The sequence below is a fragment of the Blastomyces gilchristii genome (assembly GCF_000003855.2).
Source record: "Blastomyces gilchristii SLH14081 genomic scaffold supercont1.15, whole genome shotgun sequence".
NCBI lineage: Eukaryota > Fungi > Ascomycota > Eurotiomycetes > Onygenales > Ajellomycetaceae > Blastomyces > Blastomyces gilchristii.
The window spans coordinates 92,581-105,985 of NW_003101668.1; the positions used below are offsets into that span (position 1 = coordinate 92,581).

The 13,405-nt window shown below is 45.0% G+C and overlaps 4 protein-coding genes across 4 annotated transcripts; 2 read left to right on the plus strand and 2 right to left on the minus strand.

Moving 5' to 3' along the window:
- Nucleotides 1-203: 203 nt before the first annotated feature.
- BDBG_06029 (alcohol dehydrogenase) lies at nt 204-1,275 on the minus strand (the record flags this gene model as incomplete). Its single annotated transcript, XM_002622803.1, has 3 exons — nt 204-750; nt 846-1,126; nt 1,225-1,275. 3 exons carry the CDS (start codon nt 1,273-1,275, stop codon nt 204-206), a joined length of 879 nt encoding a protein of 292 aa, XP_002622849.1.
- Nucleotides 1,276-4,491: 3,216 nt separating this feature from the next.
- On the plus strand, nt 4,492-6,804 carry BDBG_06030 (YdiU domain-containing protein; the record flags this gene model as incomplete). The annotated part of the gene is made up of 6 exons (XM_031722423.1): nt 4,492-4,942; nt 5,011-5,020; nt 5,083-5,113; nt 5,194-5,344; nt 5,398-6,509; nt 6,604-6,804. The coding sequence occupies 6 exons, from the start codon at nt 4,492-4,494 to the stop codon at nt 6,802-6,804; spliced, it is 1,956 nt and encodes a 651-aa protein (XP_031579649.1).
- Nucleotides 6,805-7,329: 525 nt separating this feature from the next.
- On the plus strand, nt 7,330-8,547 carry BDBG_06031 (uncharacterized protein; the record flags this gene model as incomplete). Its single annotated transcript, XM_002622805.1, has 2 exons — nt 7,330-7,827; nt 7,930-8,547. 2 exons carry the CDS (start codon nt 7,330-7,332, stop codon nt 8,545-8,547), a joined length of 1,116 nt encoding a protein of 371 aa, XP_002622851.1.
- A 1,195-nt stretch (nt 8,548-9,742) lies between these two features.
- On the minus strand, nt 9,743-13,020 carry BDBG_06032 (cellular nucleic acid-binding protein). Its single transcript, XM_002622806.2, has 8 exons — nt 12,253-13,020; nt 11,724-11,952; nt 11,333-11,352; nt 11,231-11,265; nt 11,135-11,148; nt 11,052-11,066; nt 10,629-10,970; nt 9,743-10,493 (listed from the first exon to the last, which is right to left on the minus strand). Exons 2-8 carry the CDS (start codon nt 11,758-11,760, stop codon nt 10,384-10,386), a joined length of 573 nt encoding a protein of 190 aa, XP_002622852.1. The 5' UTR covers nt 11,761-11,952; nt 12,253-13,020; the 3' UTR covers nt 9,743-10,383.
- Nucleotides 13,021-13,405: the final 385 nt, after the last annotated feature.

Below are 13,405 nucleotides of genomic sequence, written 5' to 3' on the forward strand. Positions count from 1 at the left end.
AGATTGCGGACCCGATATAAAACCGAGAGTGAGAAGAGTGACCATGAAGACGAAAGATTCTGTTTGAAGCAATACTACTGTAGCTACTTATGAGGGAGGCAGCCAGTTCTATTTCTGCTATATACAGTTAAATGAAATCTTGGGGAAAGGTCATATATTAGAACACTGCAAAGTCGTCTATATTTTAGAAAAGGGAAGCCTCCTCACGATCGATCGTCAGGAGCAAATTTTTGATTGAAAAACGCCCGGAAATGCTTCTCCTCTCCAACTCTTGAGATCTCCTCAATCTCTGCTGGGGTTAAACGGAATTGGAGTGCGCGTAGGTAGCATGTCAATCGAGACTTTTTACTACTCGTGGTGATGGTGACAGCACCGCGATCAATACACCACCGCAGCAACACTTCCCCCTCAGTAACCGCATACTTCTTAGCAAGTCCAGCTAGGATATCGTCGAGCGGCCCGCCTTTAGCTCTTGTCACCGGCGTGAGCGGGGTGTACGCACTGGTTCTGATACCCTTTCCTTCCTGGAAGGGTACCAAGCCGCCGTGCTGCAAGTATGGATGATATTCGATTTGATTGATGGCTGGGGTGATTCTTGCCGTCTTTAGCACTGCTTCGAGTTCATGCTGGCGGAAGTTCGAGACGCCGATGGACCGCGCTTTGCCCGCTTCTTTGACCTTCTCCATCTCAGCCCATGCATCTTGGAGGTCTTTGTCGGATTTGGCGAAGAATGGGTTGTGGATTAGGTACCTGGAGTAGAAAGACGCCGGGAAATTTCCTCATTAGGAATAAACACGTTTCAAACCGCATTTTGTTAGTTTACAACAATGGCTGATTAAACGTACAGATCCACATAATCAAGCCCAAGCTTTTTCAAGCTCGTATCAATGGCATTGGGAATGTCGCCAATGTTGTCGATAACCTTAGTTGTGACGAAGAGCCTATCTCGCGCAACGCCGCTTTCCTTGATAGCGATTCCAATTTCACTTTCTGTTCCGTATACTTCTGCACCGTCGATGTGGATATACCCCAAACTAATTGCTTCCTTTATCGAGTCGATCAGTTGCCTGTCAATACCTGTGTCGCCAGGTTTCTTGTACCACGCGGTTCCAGTTCCGTAGCCGAGCTGTCAAGCCGCAAATGACGGCATCAAATTAGCCCAATTGCCATATCCAGCGATCAAAAAAACGAGCCTGAGGATCGAAGGTTTCAAGAACCACTAACCACTGGGACGGAATTGCCATCCTCGAGCTTGATTTCGGGTAAAATAGCCATTTTAGAGAAGCAAATTTGTGTATTGGTTAGATGAGAAGGTTGCGAGAGGAAGTCTGGAGAAATCACAAAGAGTGGGGGAGAGCTTATTTAACCGCCAGAGAGCCGGTCCAGTAAATAATAAGTGGGACAAAATATCCATCATCATAGAGCCCTTTTTTCAACTAAAACCGGGAAAAGCGAATGGTGGCAATTGGACACATCAAGAATTCATGACATGGCTTCTCCCAAAGATTCCTGCGATGTAATTACCTCGTATAGCAATTTATACCGTATGCATCTGCCCAAACACCAGCCGAATCTCTCTGAACATAGGCTTCCATCTTGTTGAGAAACAAGAATATGGGAACATATGAGAACATGGACCACGCTGTAGTGGGTGCATTCCTCTATTCGGAGGTTCCTTGAAGCAAACTGGGCTAGAGAGACGGCATTATAAGTTCATTCTGTCTGCGCCGTTAGCAAAGTCAGAGAGAGAGCCTAAATGGAGATAGAGCCTTCAACCCGGATAATCTTGATCACCTTGAGAGATTGTTAGTTGTTATCTTTCAAAAACATTTTATTGCATTTGCTAGCAAGACCAACCATGATTATTATTTGAGAAGATAGAAGTGGCATGAAAACCAGGGCACTCAAGAAGTATTTATATAACTATGTCAGATCAGCTTTTTCTGACTACAAGCTCAGGGTTCAGGGTTCGTAGTTCCCGTCAGCACTACAGAGTTAGTCAACAAACGTCATAACTACCTACCACCTTTATGTAGGAACAGTCTAATCAGCATACCGTTAGGGTCATGGTATCAGCTCTAAATCGTGGTATCTAGGAAATTTCACGGTTATCCATGCATTCCATAACTAGTCGGTAGTTAACGATGGGTACAGCTTCAACATCTTATTCAAATAACTAAACATTAACAAAAATCTTTATCTACCTAGGCATAACCACTTAGCTATTATTTTATCTTCTATGATACAGGTCACGAAATCAAAGATTGATTGGCTTCTTCTTGTTCAAAAACTACATAAGCCCGATCACTAGCTATAGAAACTTTCTAGGCGAGGGACCAGCACTTTTCCGTGGTGAAGGATTGAGGTAGTTAGCCTCCCAGAACCACTCTCGGACGTTGAAAATGACTATATTAACAAAAAATGAACTGATAATTATATACAAACCTTTAGAGCGTTCGTTTGGGAAGTAACATATGATTTATCAAAAAAAAAGGGGGTGTAGGGATGTTACATACATACTTTCTGTGCTCTGTAGAAATTGAACAGAACCCTTCCCCCTCCAAAAAAATAAAAATAAAAATAAAAATAAAAATAAAAATCTGAATAGTCCTATGAGGCATTCACGTATCTCTCGTAGTGATAGGAAGCAACTGCAGCCTGCAGAAGATACATAGTAGTAACAAGAATCGACTATGTGCTGCTGCTCTCCATCTACGGGCTTGCTATATCTCCATCCATCCACGATACATAATTGGGTAGTTCTGACCATGATCGTTGAGGTCTAAATTGATTGGAAGGAGTAGGTGGCCCTGTGGATAGCCAATCTACCGTGTATTGAGAGCTTTCCTCCCTCCGATGTAGCCTTCCAACAGAACAGGTAAACAAAGTATATAAAGCTGAACTCTGAGGTGTAGAGGATTCCTCTCTTCCTCTTCTTCATCATCGTTAAAAAGCCCGTGTCTTCATCATATAATTTGACCGAGTGTATCTTTCGAGGCAAACTGGCAATCACAGCCCAAAATGCAGCGCTTTGTGGTGTCTTCTTGCCAGTGTGTGGCTAACACATCTGAGACTTGCATCGCTCATCATCCTGGCCATAGATTGCCCCTAACAGCTTCTACCTCGGGCTGCCTTCAGCAAGAACAAGCAGTAATTTTTATTGTATTGAAGGTAAAGGGTGCCCAAAATCCGGCAAAGTCATTTGGATGATTCTCTCACATCCTTTTCGTATATGGTGCTAACAACAGCCAAACAACAAAAGCAGGAGGCATAAAGGAAGCAGGGGAGGAGAGTTAGATCAACCAAGATGTCCCTATACGCGTCCAAACGTTCTCAAGATGAAGTTTGAATCAAAGATGAGATGGCTGTTCGGTTATGAGTTCATCATTGTCTCCAGGGACGGCGAGGCTTAGGCCCCTGTACTCGATAGATTCCCCGCGAATGAAGAAAACAAAAACCCTCGTTACGATCTGAGAACAAATGTTCAATGATGATAAATTCTTTTTTCAATCTGACACCATGCGTTAGCATGTCACTAGGGGGTTTGGTGTCTCTGAACTTGTCCAGATTCGCTTTGGCTCAGTGGAAAGGGCATACAGAGAGGCTGACCTCTTGAACAGAGAGGGGTAGCAGGCAACTCACCTTGCAATGCATTGTGTTAGAAGAAGTTTTGGGAAGTGGTGCAAAAGATGGTTTAAATACAGAGTAACTTAACAAAGGGATGTTGATTCATAGATTGTTAGAGTCAACAAACTAATGAAATCACAGTGACTTGTTTGGCTTTTGACATGATGGTCTCTCAAACCTAATCTAGATCAGGAAAAGAGCACAGGATATCATCTAAGAGTGGAATTGCTTTTAGAGTATAATTTCGAAATTGAGGAATATTAATAATATCAGGAGCTGGAAGGCTTATTACCTGCATCAGGGTGATTGAGTATATTTAAGCTCTTATATTATTAGTGTTACAACTGACTTTGAACCTTGGAAGAGAAAAAGTCCACATCATAAGCTGATGCTTCTAGTCAAATTGAAATGCTTAACAGCAATCAAAAAATGGACAAAGCTGAAGAAGAGCGGCAGCTAGATTGGCAGTGTAGAGGCAGCTTTTAGTTATTTACCGAGGGAGGGAATCCGAGGGATTGTGAAAAAGATATTCGACGTGTGGAGAGAAGTAACTAGTTATTAACCGCAACTCACTACCATATTAGTAGAAGAGAGTGAGTGAGTGCGCTTGTGTAAGTTAAGTTAGTTAACTAATGTTAACTAGGCTAATATAGCAGTTATGTCATCATTACGACCAATGGCAATATTTACCTGTTCTCCGCTCATCAACAATTATCATTTAAATCTTCTCAGCAACATCAATGCTTTTCGTTTTTTCTAGACCATTTAAACTTCTTGTTTTCAAAGTATTTTAGACTGTCGTATAATTAGTCGAGCATTTATCCCCACATCGCAAAGTGCTCACATCCCATTCCACTCCGCCATATGCTGTTGCGCAGCAACATCCGCCAACCGCAATTCGTCCGGTTCCGCATTGCTCAGATGGCCGCTCATCTATCCAGCTCACATACAGGAAATGGAAATGGAAATAGAAATTCGCTTGTTACGGGCGTAACCCTAGCAGAACTACCCAAGTCCAATAACTTCACAGCAAAACTACCTGCGGATCCCGCATTCGAAACCCCGGAATCCTCTCACAATGCGCCCCGCGAAGCACTAGGACCCCGGCTTGTAAAAGGTGCTTTGTTTACCTATGTTCGCCCGGAACCTACAGATCGACCTGAGCTGTTAAGTGTAAGCCCACAGGCGCTAAAGGACATTGGTCTGAAAGACGGCGAGGAGAAGACGGCGCAATTTCGCGACCTTGTCTCGGGAAATAAAATCTTCTGGGATAAGGAGAATGGAGGAATATATCCGTGGGCACAGTGTTATGGCGGTGAGGAATCTAGAAAATTGAAAATTCTGTCAAGTTGTCATCATAAGTTATCTGCTAACACCTTTGAGGCTGGCAATTGTATGTTGAAAGCACCGCTTTAGCATTCGATATTAGGATTTATATTAACGACACTTCTATAGTGGTTCATGGGCCGGGCAACTGGGCGATGGGGTATGCTCAATTGTCTTTTATATATTTGTCCTCTATGTTTAAAGCTATGGCATGTTGCGATACTAATACTCTATATATAGCGCGCCATCAGCCTCTTCGAATCAACGAATCCTACGACGAAAACTCGATATGAGCTTCAGATTAAAGGGGCTGGCAGGACCCCTTATTCTCGCTTTGCTGACGGAAAGGCCGTTCTCCGTTCGAGCATTAGGGAGTATGTAGTTTCAGAAGGTTGGTCACTCCGCCTGTAGATATATCTACGCATACACTAATGCTGATACTAGCTTTGAACGCCCTGGGAATCCCTACAACTCGTGCCCTTTCGCTCGTGCTGTTACCCAACTCCAAAGTGAGAAGAGAGCGGTTGGAGCCCGGAGCTATTGTGACCCGGTTTGCTCAATCATGGATAAGGATCGGAACTTTTGACCTTCCCAGATCTCGCGGTGATAGAGATCTCACCAGGAAACTAGCAACCTATGTCGCGGAAGATGTCTTTCCCGGTTGGGAGTCGCTTCCAGCAGCTCTATCTTCGAAATCGCCTGATGCGAAAGATACACCGTCTGTCGATTATCCTTTGAGAGGTGTGCCTAAAAACGAAATCCAGGGAGAGGAAGGAGCTGAAGAGAACCGCTTCACTCGCCTCTATCGAGAAATAGTCCGACGCAATGCAAAGACCGTTGCCGCGTGGCAGGCCTACGGCTTCATGAACGGAGTGTTAAATACCGACAATACTTCAATCATGGGTCTTTCTCTCGACTACGGCCCTTTTGCGTTCCTGGATAACTTTGATCCGCAATATACCCCGAACCACGATGACCATCTCCTTCGATATTCATATAAGAACCAACCAAGTGTGATCTGGTGGAACTTAGTCCGACTTGGAGAGTCCCTGGGTGAACTGATGGGCGCTGGCGATAAAGTGGATGACGAGACCTTCGTTTCAAAGGGGGTGACTGAAGAGTTTAGCAAGATCCTGGTACAAAGAGCAGAGAAACTCATTGATAACACTGGCGAAGAATACAAAACTGTATTCCTGAATGAATACAAACGGCTCATGTCGGCGCGCTTAGCGTTGAAAGCTCCCAAGGAATCTGATTTCCAGGAGCTGTTCTCAGAACTGCTTGATACGCTCGAGGCTCTTGAGTTGGACTTCAATCATTTTTTCAGACATCTATCTAGCATTTCGCTCGCTGACATCGACACCGATGAGAAAAGGAAGGCTATTTCAAGTATCTTCTTTCATAAAGAAGGCGTCGGGGGAATAGGAAACACTGAAGAATCTGCTAGGGGGCGTATTGCAAAATGGCTTTCTTCATGGCGGGAACGCATCGTCGAAGACTGGGGTACGGAAACTGATGAGGAGAGACAGAAGGCAATGAAAGCTGTTAATCCGAAAGTGAGTACTTTTTCCACTCATCTATCAAGCTTGGATGCACAAATTATACAATTTGTGTTTAAGCAATATGTGCGATGCTGACCTTAATTTACAGTTTCTACCCCGATCCTGGATTCTCGACGAGGTGATCGAACGTGTCGAGAACAAGGGCGACCGAGAAATTCTCGACCGTGTCATGCATATGGCCTTGAACCCATTCCAGGAGGAGTGGAATTGGAACAAAGACGAGGAAGAGCGATTTTGCGGAGATGTTCCGCAGTTCAAGAGAATGACGATGTGCAGTTGCAGTTCATAAGTACGCCATACTAATTGGCTATGTATATTTTATGGGAAAAAAAATTCTTTTCCTGTTCTATGAAACTCCATATTTTTTGATGTATATCTGACTGCCCACTATTTTTTTCACTGCATCTTATGATAATGCAGGATTGAGCACTCGAGGTTTCGGGTTCTTCCCTTGTGGTTTAGACGTTTTTATATACGCTACGCTTCTCGATCATTGAGAAATGCACAGCACAACTACGATTATCACTCTTCTGCAACACTGAACTCCTGGATAAATGCCATCCTTGATGACTCTATCTGCCACCAAATTATTCACCAGCATCATTTGTGAAATATAAGCTTTTTAAAAAAGCGAGAGATCCCTCAGACACTTGCTTTTCTATTTCACCTTCATTATACTTACGAACAAGAAGATATAGTCCACGTCTATATACCTACTGTCATTTGATTCCACGAACAAAGAGACAGGAGTTACGGCTTTCAACAACAATTTTTGCCCTCCTAGTTTCTGGAGAAAGAAAGAGCGTTGCGAGTCATGGAATGCGACGAAGATGAAATGCTCGCTCGTGCTTTTCAAGCGAGTATACAGTTGCATGAAGAGCACCAGAGAAACGTGGAAGATGCAGCAATATCCGAACTGGAGGAGGAGGAGAGGGTATTGCGTGAATCTGAGGCCGCGGCTGCAGAGGCCCAGCGCACCAGACAAGGTGAAGAAGAACTGCTCCAGCTGATTCTTGAGAGAAGCGTTGCGGATGCCGACGAGGGCAGGGTTCGAAGGAGGAGGATGGCGGAGGACGAACGTGCGAGGCTGGATCGGCTGTTTGGGTCAGGAAGGAGCTGGGGTATGGATCGAGAAAGTCTATTGTCCGCTCAGGAGGAAGAGAGAATTGACCGCGTTCTGCGAGATGATGACCCTTTATATGCCGAACCGGAAGAATATGAGCGCTCAAGCGTTCGCCGTGAGTCAACAACAGATCCTACCTCCGCGCATCCACGACCTCGATCGGGTGCCCCTAGACGGCGGAGGCCTCGAGTAGAGCGATCTCTGTTAGAGGCATGTATTTGTCCTCCCCACCCCTTCCTCTCCGCAATACTACCATGTGGGAAACACCAGCTGCTAACAAGACAGATCTAGAGACTCCTCATCGGCAGCCTACGGCCGCCAGCGGCTGCCATAGCTCGACGCAACACTTCACCAGCAGCACAAACACGCTCTTCCCGCAGCACACAAGCATCTGAGCCAGCACCAAGATATGACCACTGTACAAGATACCGTCCACCCCGGGCCTCAGCGGACGCTCCTAGCAGCACTAGCAGCACTAGCAGCATTAGCCGCAGCCGCAGCGGTAGAACGCACAGAAGATCCCACCGAGACCCTCTCTCCCCCATAGCTACCTACTCCCTCGACGAGGTCCTCGTCCGCAGCCGCCACGACTCCTTCCCCACGGGCCTTACCAGCGCAGCCGTCGAGGAGCTCAACCACGCGGAAATGCAAGCAGCCATAAACGAGTCCGCTGGCGGCAGGTGCCGCGACGAGGACGAAGAAGCCATCCGGCGCAACCGCGGCGTCCCGACGTATACGGAGGCTGTTTACATGAAGCGCTATGGGGCACCGAGGGGGCGGAGGTATGTGTTTCAGGGGCCTAGTTCTGTGACTTTTGAGGGGGAAGGGGGGGGGAAAATGCGGTGGGAGATTGTGGGGGATATGGATTTGGGGGAGGCGCTTAGGGCTGCTAATCGGAATGTCCTGTAAATGTGTTGGGGTTGTAGAGGGATCGTGAGTAGGAGAGGGGAGAAATTTGGGTGGGGAGAGGGAAGATAAAGAGTAGAGTAGGAGTTCCTGAACCATACTTTTCAGCTACCTACTTATTTACCCATCCATCAACCTCCTAAGTGGGGAGTTGAGTCGGCACGTTCGTCTGTAGGGTATTAATAAGTAAACACTTGAATAAAATATGAAGCTAGCGCTGTTCATTTCTATTTTGCAACAAGAGAGCCCGGCTAAGCTTAATGATGATGATATTGATATCAGCCCTCCCTTCTTCTCCCTTGCTCTCTCCGTCAAAGCAAAAGTATTTCTTATTTAATCAAGGATAAAAACAACTATAGCTAGCTACTCGACGGTACAAGAACAAGCTGACGTGTAGAGAGGACACCTCAAAACCGAAACAGATAGCTGGCCTTGTCTCTCGCAAACCAACACAAAGGAAAGGCAAAGAGAGAAAGATAACCCCCCTTCCCCGGTCATCCTTTTTATTTAATCGATACATAGCCCATTCATTCTATATAGATAGGAGAAATAACAATTTGGTTTCCCAAAAAAGAAGAAAAAAGAAAGAAAAAAAGAAATATAAAGAACCCTGAAAAAAAAAAAAAAAATTCGAGAAGACCTAATAGAAATTTTACATACCCTAGAGAAATAAAAACGAAAGAAAGGGAAGCGACAATTTTGTATCAGAGTCGGAGGTAGTCTTTTGTTGCCTTTTATACGATGAGATAGATAGCTCAAGCATACCCTCGCTGGAGATAGGTGCAAGTACATGTATGTGTGCTTATTTATATAAACGGGGGGAAAATACACCACAAAATATGCAATGATGAAGATGGTATGGTATGCAGCCTGGACAAAAGAAAAAATGAGAAAAAAACAAGAGAAAGATATATTCTCTGAACTGAAAAACAACCTGAAGAACACACAAAAGTGCCATTGCTGATCCGATTTTGGGATTTGGTGATTTGGTGATTTGGTGGAGCGGGTTGTGCATATACATGCCCTGCATGCATGGGTGTGATGGTGTATGTATGTGGGGATGTGTGTCTTGCTTTGCTTTGCTTGTGCCATTCTTCTCTCATTTCAACTCTCAATTTCTGTCTCTTCATCCTTTTACAAAAACAGAAATAAAAAAAAGGAAATCCATACATAGAAAAAAAAAAAAAAAAAAAAAAAAAAAACCAAAAGAGCAAAACGCAAAACCATCCTCAGAGCGTTTGAATATCTTTTTTCCTTCCTTCTTTTTTTTTTTTTTTTTTTTTTTTTTTTGCCCTATTTTCTTTCCCTTCGTTTCTCCTTTGCCTATCAGTAATTTCCTTGATTTCCTTGACATAACCAAATCCAGGCCAGGGTGTATGTATGTATGTGTATGATGTGCGTGTGCATAGGAGGGTGAGTATGGGGGGTGTTCATTTTTGTTTCAAAAAAGGGATTGTTTTTCTTTCCATGTGTGACGTAGTAGCGGTAATAGTAGCATAAGAAAGACAGGAAAAACAAAAAGAGGCATAATCTCATGATGATTTAAAGTATAAGAAAAACGACGGAAAAAGGAGAAAAAAGAGGAAAAAAACAAGAAAGGGGGAGGGGGCCCAAATAAAGAAGAAAAAATTTATTTTTTTTCTCATGTCCGAGTCATGACCAGGCTATCCTTCCAAATGGGCCATGTGGTGGTGGGGGGCAACAAAAAATAAATAACTATGAATGCCCGCACGCTTGGCTGGAAGGAAAAAGAAAGGAAAAAAAGGAAAAGGAAACCCAGTTTCTCCTCGATCTTCTCTCTCACGACGGCCCCAATAAACGCCCTTTTCTCTGCCGTACTTAGTTGGGGCAGGCTGCCTGGACGTGGCCGGTTTGTTTGCACTTGTAGCAAACGCGCTCACCCTTGGCCTCAGTGGGGCAGTCTCGAGAGACATGGCCAACTTCGCCGCCTTGAGGGACGGAGGCAAAGAAGAAAAATCAGAATTGGATACGATATTTGCTTGGAGAGACGAAAAGAGAGGGGAAGAGAGGAAGGAAGAAAGAGGACAGGGACAGGAAAGGGGTGGGGGTAAATTAAAACGTACAGTTGTAGCACTTTTGACCCTGAGTGCAGTCGCGAGCCATATGACCGTAGCCGCCGCACGAATAGCAAGTCTGCTGGCGGCCGCCGCCATAGCCACCGCCGTAACCACCAGCACCGCCATAACCAGCGGATCCGTAACCTCCGCTCTGTGAGCAGTTACGGGCGATGTGTCCGACTTGGCCGCACTTGTAGCATTCCTGGCCGCCAGCAGCTCCTCCGCCAGAGTAACCACCGCTAGTGTAGTTGTCTCCGGATCCGGCAGATGTGCAGTCACGGGAGATGTGTCCGGTCTGGCCGCATCGGTAGCAGGTTTTTTCCTTGGGGGCAGCAGTACATTCACGGCCTAGAATAGGGAAATTGCGTTAGATGGATTCCGTGTGGGTTTGTCATATGAGGAATGGGGGCACTGGGTGCGTATACTTACTGACGTGTCCCTGTCCTGATAGCACAAAACACAACCAGATTAAAATCTTCTTCATAAATGAAACCTGGGTTTTGGCGACTTACCACCACAGTTGTAGCTGGAAGAAAATCGAGTTAGACATGAAACAGGGATAGATGATGATGAGGAGGAGAAGGAGGAGAAGATGTCGAATGACTTACCAGGTAGGAGTTCCCTTCTTGGGGCAATCACGAGCCTAATGAGGGGAAGAAAAACAAAAATCAATGCCATCCACGAATCCACAGGGCGCAAAACATATTAACCTGATGAGAGGCCTCGCCACCTATAACGGAGATGGGTGTTAGTAAACATGGGTTAAGACCAAAAAAGCACTCGACTGCGAGTTGGGAATAACATTTCCAAGTGCAAGAACGATAAAAAAATAAAAAACAAAAAACAAAAAACAAAAAAACAAAAAAAACAAAAAAAACGGAGCCTTGCGCGTGGGGAGATATCGCAGATCGCCTGGATAATTATTTCGATCGATATTGGACAAGTCCCGCAGAGACATTAAACGGCCAAGTGAGGGCTGGAGGGACAAATAGTGCAGAGGAAACAGTTCCAGCCAACCTACACAACCAACGCGGCCACAAATAAAATTTCAAACCACATAAAAAAAAGGTTGTAATCGCAGCGATTAAGAGGCGGACTCACAATTGAAGCATCCACGGCTACCTGACTGGTAATCCATCTTTGGCGACTTAGAAAAAAAGTATTCTCTTTTATAGATAAGGACTGAAAGGGGGGAGATGAAAGGTTGGTGGTAATCGAAAGAACCGGAGAATAAATCGAGTATTGTAAATCGATCTGGGTTGAAAGTTCGACGAGGAGGAGGAGGTTGAGAGGGGGGGAGGGTTTAAAATTTTATGTCGATTATTTGCTCCTTGGGGCAAAAAATATAGGGTAAAAGGTTTGTCAGTCAGGACCCAAGTCAGCAGCAAGGCCGGGAAAGAAAAAATATTTGGAAAAATCGTTTAAAAAAGCGAAAAAAAAAGGTAAAAAGAAAAAAATTCGAAAAAAAATTCGAAAAAATATCGCCCCTCTCACAAGGCAAAAAAATGTCAAAAATGCCGGACAGTGCGATGCGGGGAAAGCTTGAAAACGGCGGTGGCTCCAAGCGAGCGAGGGGCCAAAAATAAGCCAGCCCGCTAGAGCTAGTTAGCGGAGGGTCAATAATACGTACCGTCACAATAGTTGGCGGAGAGGATTATCGTCAGAGGAGGAAGAGGAAGAAGAAGAGATAATATAAAAGAAGACGAAGACGTTGCTGCTGCTGCTGCTGCTGCTGCTGCTGTGGTGGTGGTGGTGGTGGTGGTTGTTGATTGATTGATTGATTGATTGTCTGTCTGGATGATGTCGAAGAGAAGAAGAAGACGGACTGGACGGACTGCGGCTGGCCCCAAGGACGACGAAGTCACTGGACCCGCGGCTTTGTTAGTCGGGAGCCATTATTATAATATTTTATTGTTCAATAACATAGTTGTTGAAGGGAATAATAAAAATCCCTTTCTCTCTCCACAATAGGATCTCCTGTTCAATCCTGGTCGGTTCAAATAGCGGTCCTGTCATGTCAGCTCTATTTTGTATGTACATGTACAAATATTAGTTTCACGGTTGGGTTGCACAAGTAGTTACTGAGCAGCAGTAAGCTCTCATTTTCTGCTGCAAAATGAGAAACAATCCCCTATCAGAAACACCTAGATACTCAGTATGTTAGATATTTATTCATTTCTGTTCGCCGTCTTCATCTCAATCTCCCACTCAATCTCCCACTCAATTTCCAACTGGCCCAAGGCCATCTTGGTGGGTAGTGAGTGGTAGTAGTGATATGGATTGCGATGTCTGTCAGCCATGTCTTGTCTGTCCCACCAAAAATTAACAGAAGACGAAGGAGAAGAGAAACAAAAAGAAGAAGAAACAAAACAATCCAGCAAGAGAAACTGGGGGCGTACTATATATATATATATATATATATATAATATTTATACTAGAACACCCTGATTATTTATCCTGACGCTAATAACTACAGCTCAACAACCCCTTCCCCTCCCCCCAAGGTCCCCCTCTCGCTGTCTCCCTCCGTGTTCGCTGCCCCCAAGGTCCCGGCTGTCTCTCTATTTATCTCGCTATCTTCTCTTCTCTTCTCTACTCTATTTATATCTATGTATATTCCTCTCTATCCCCACCCTCGTGCAATCTGCATGACGCCCATTCCACCCATATGTGGCATCCGTTAAGAGGAGCTAGACCAGGGGAAGACTCAGGGCAGAACTGGGTGTCCGTCGTAGCTGCACGGAAGGGAGAAGGAAGCTCGAGCCGCCGATGATCGCCTTCAT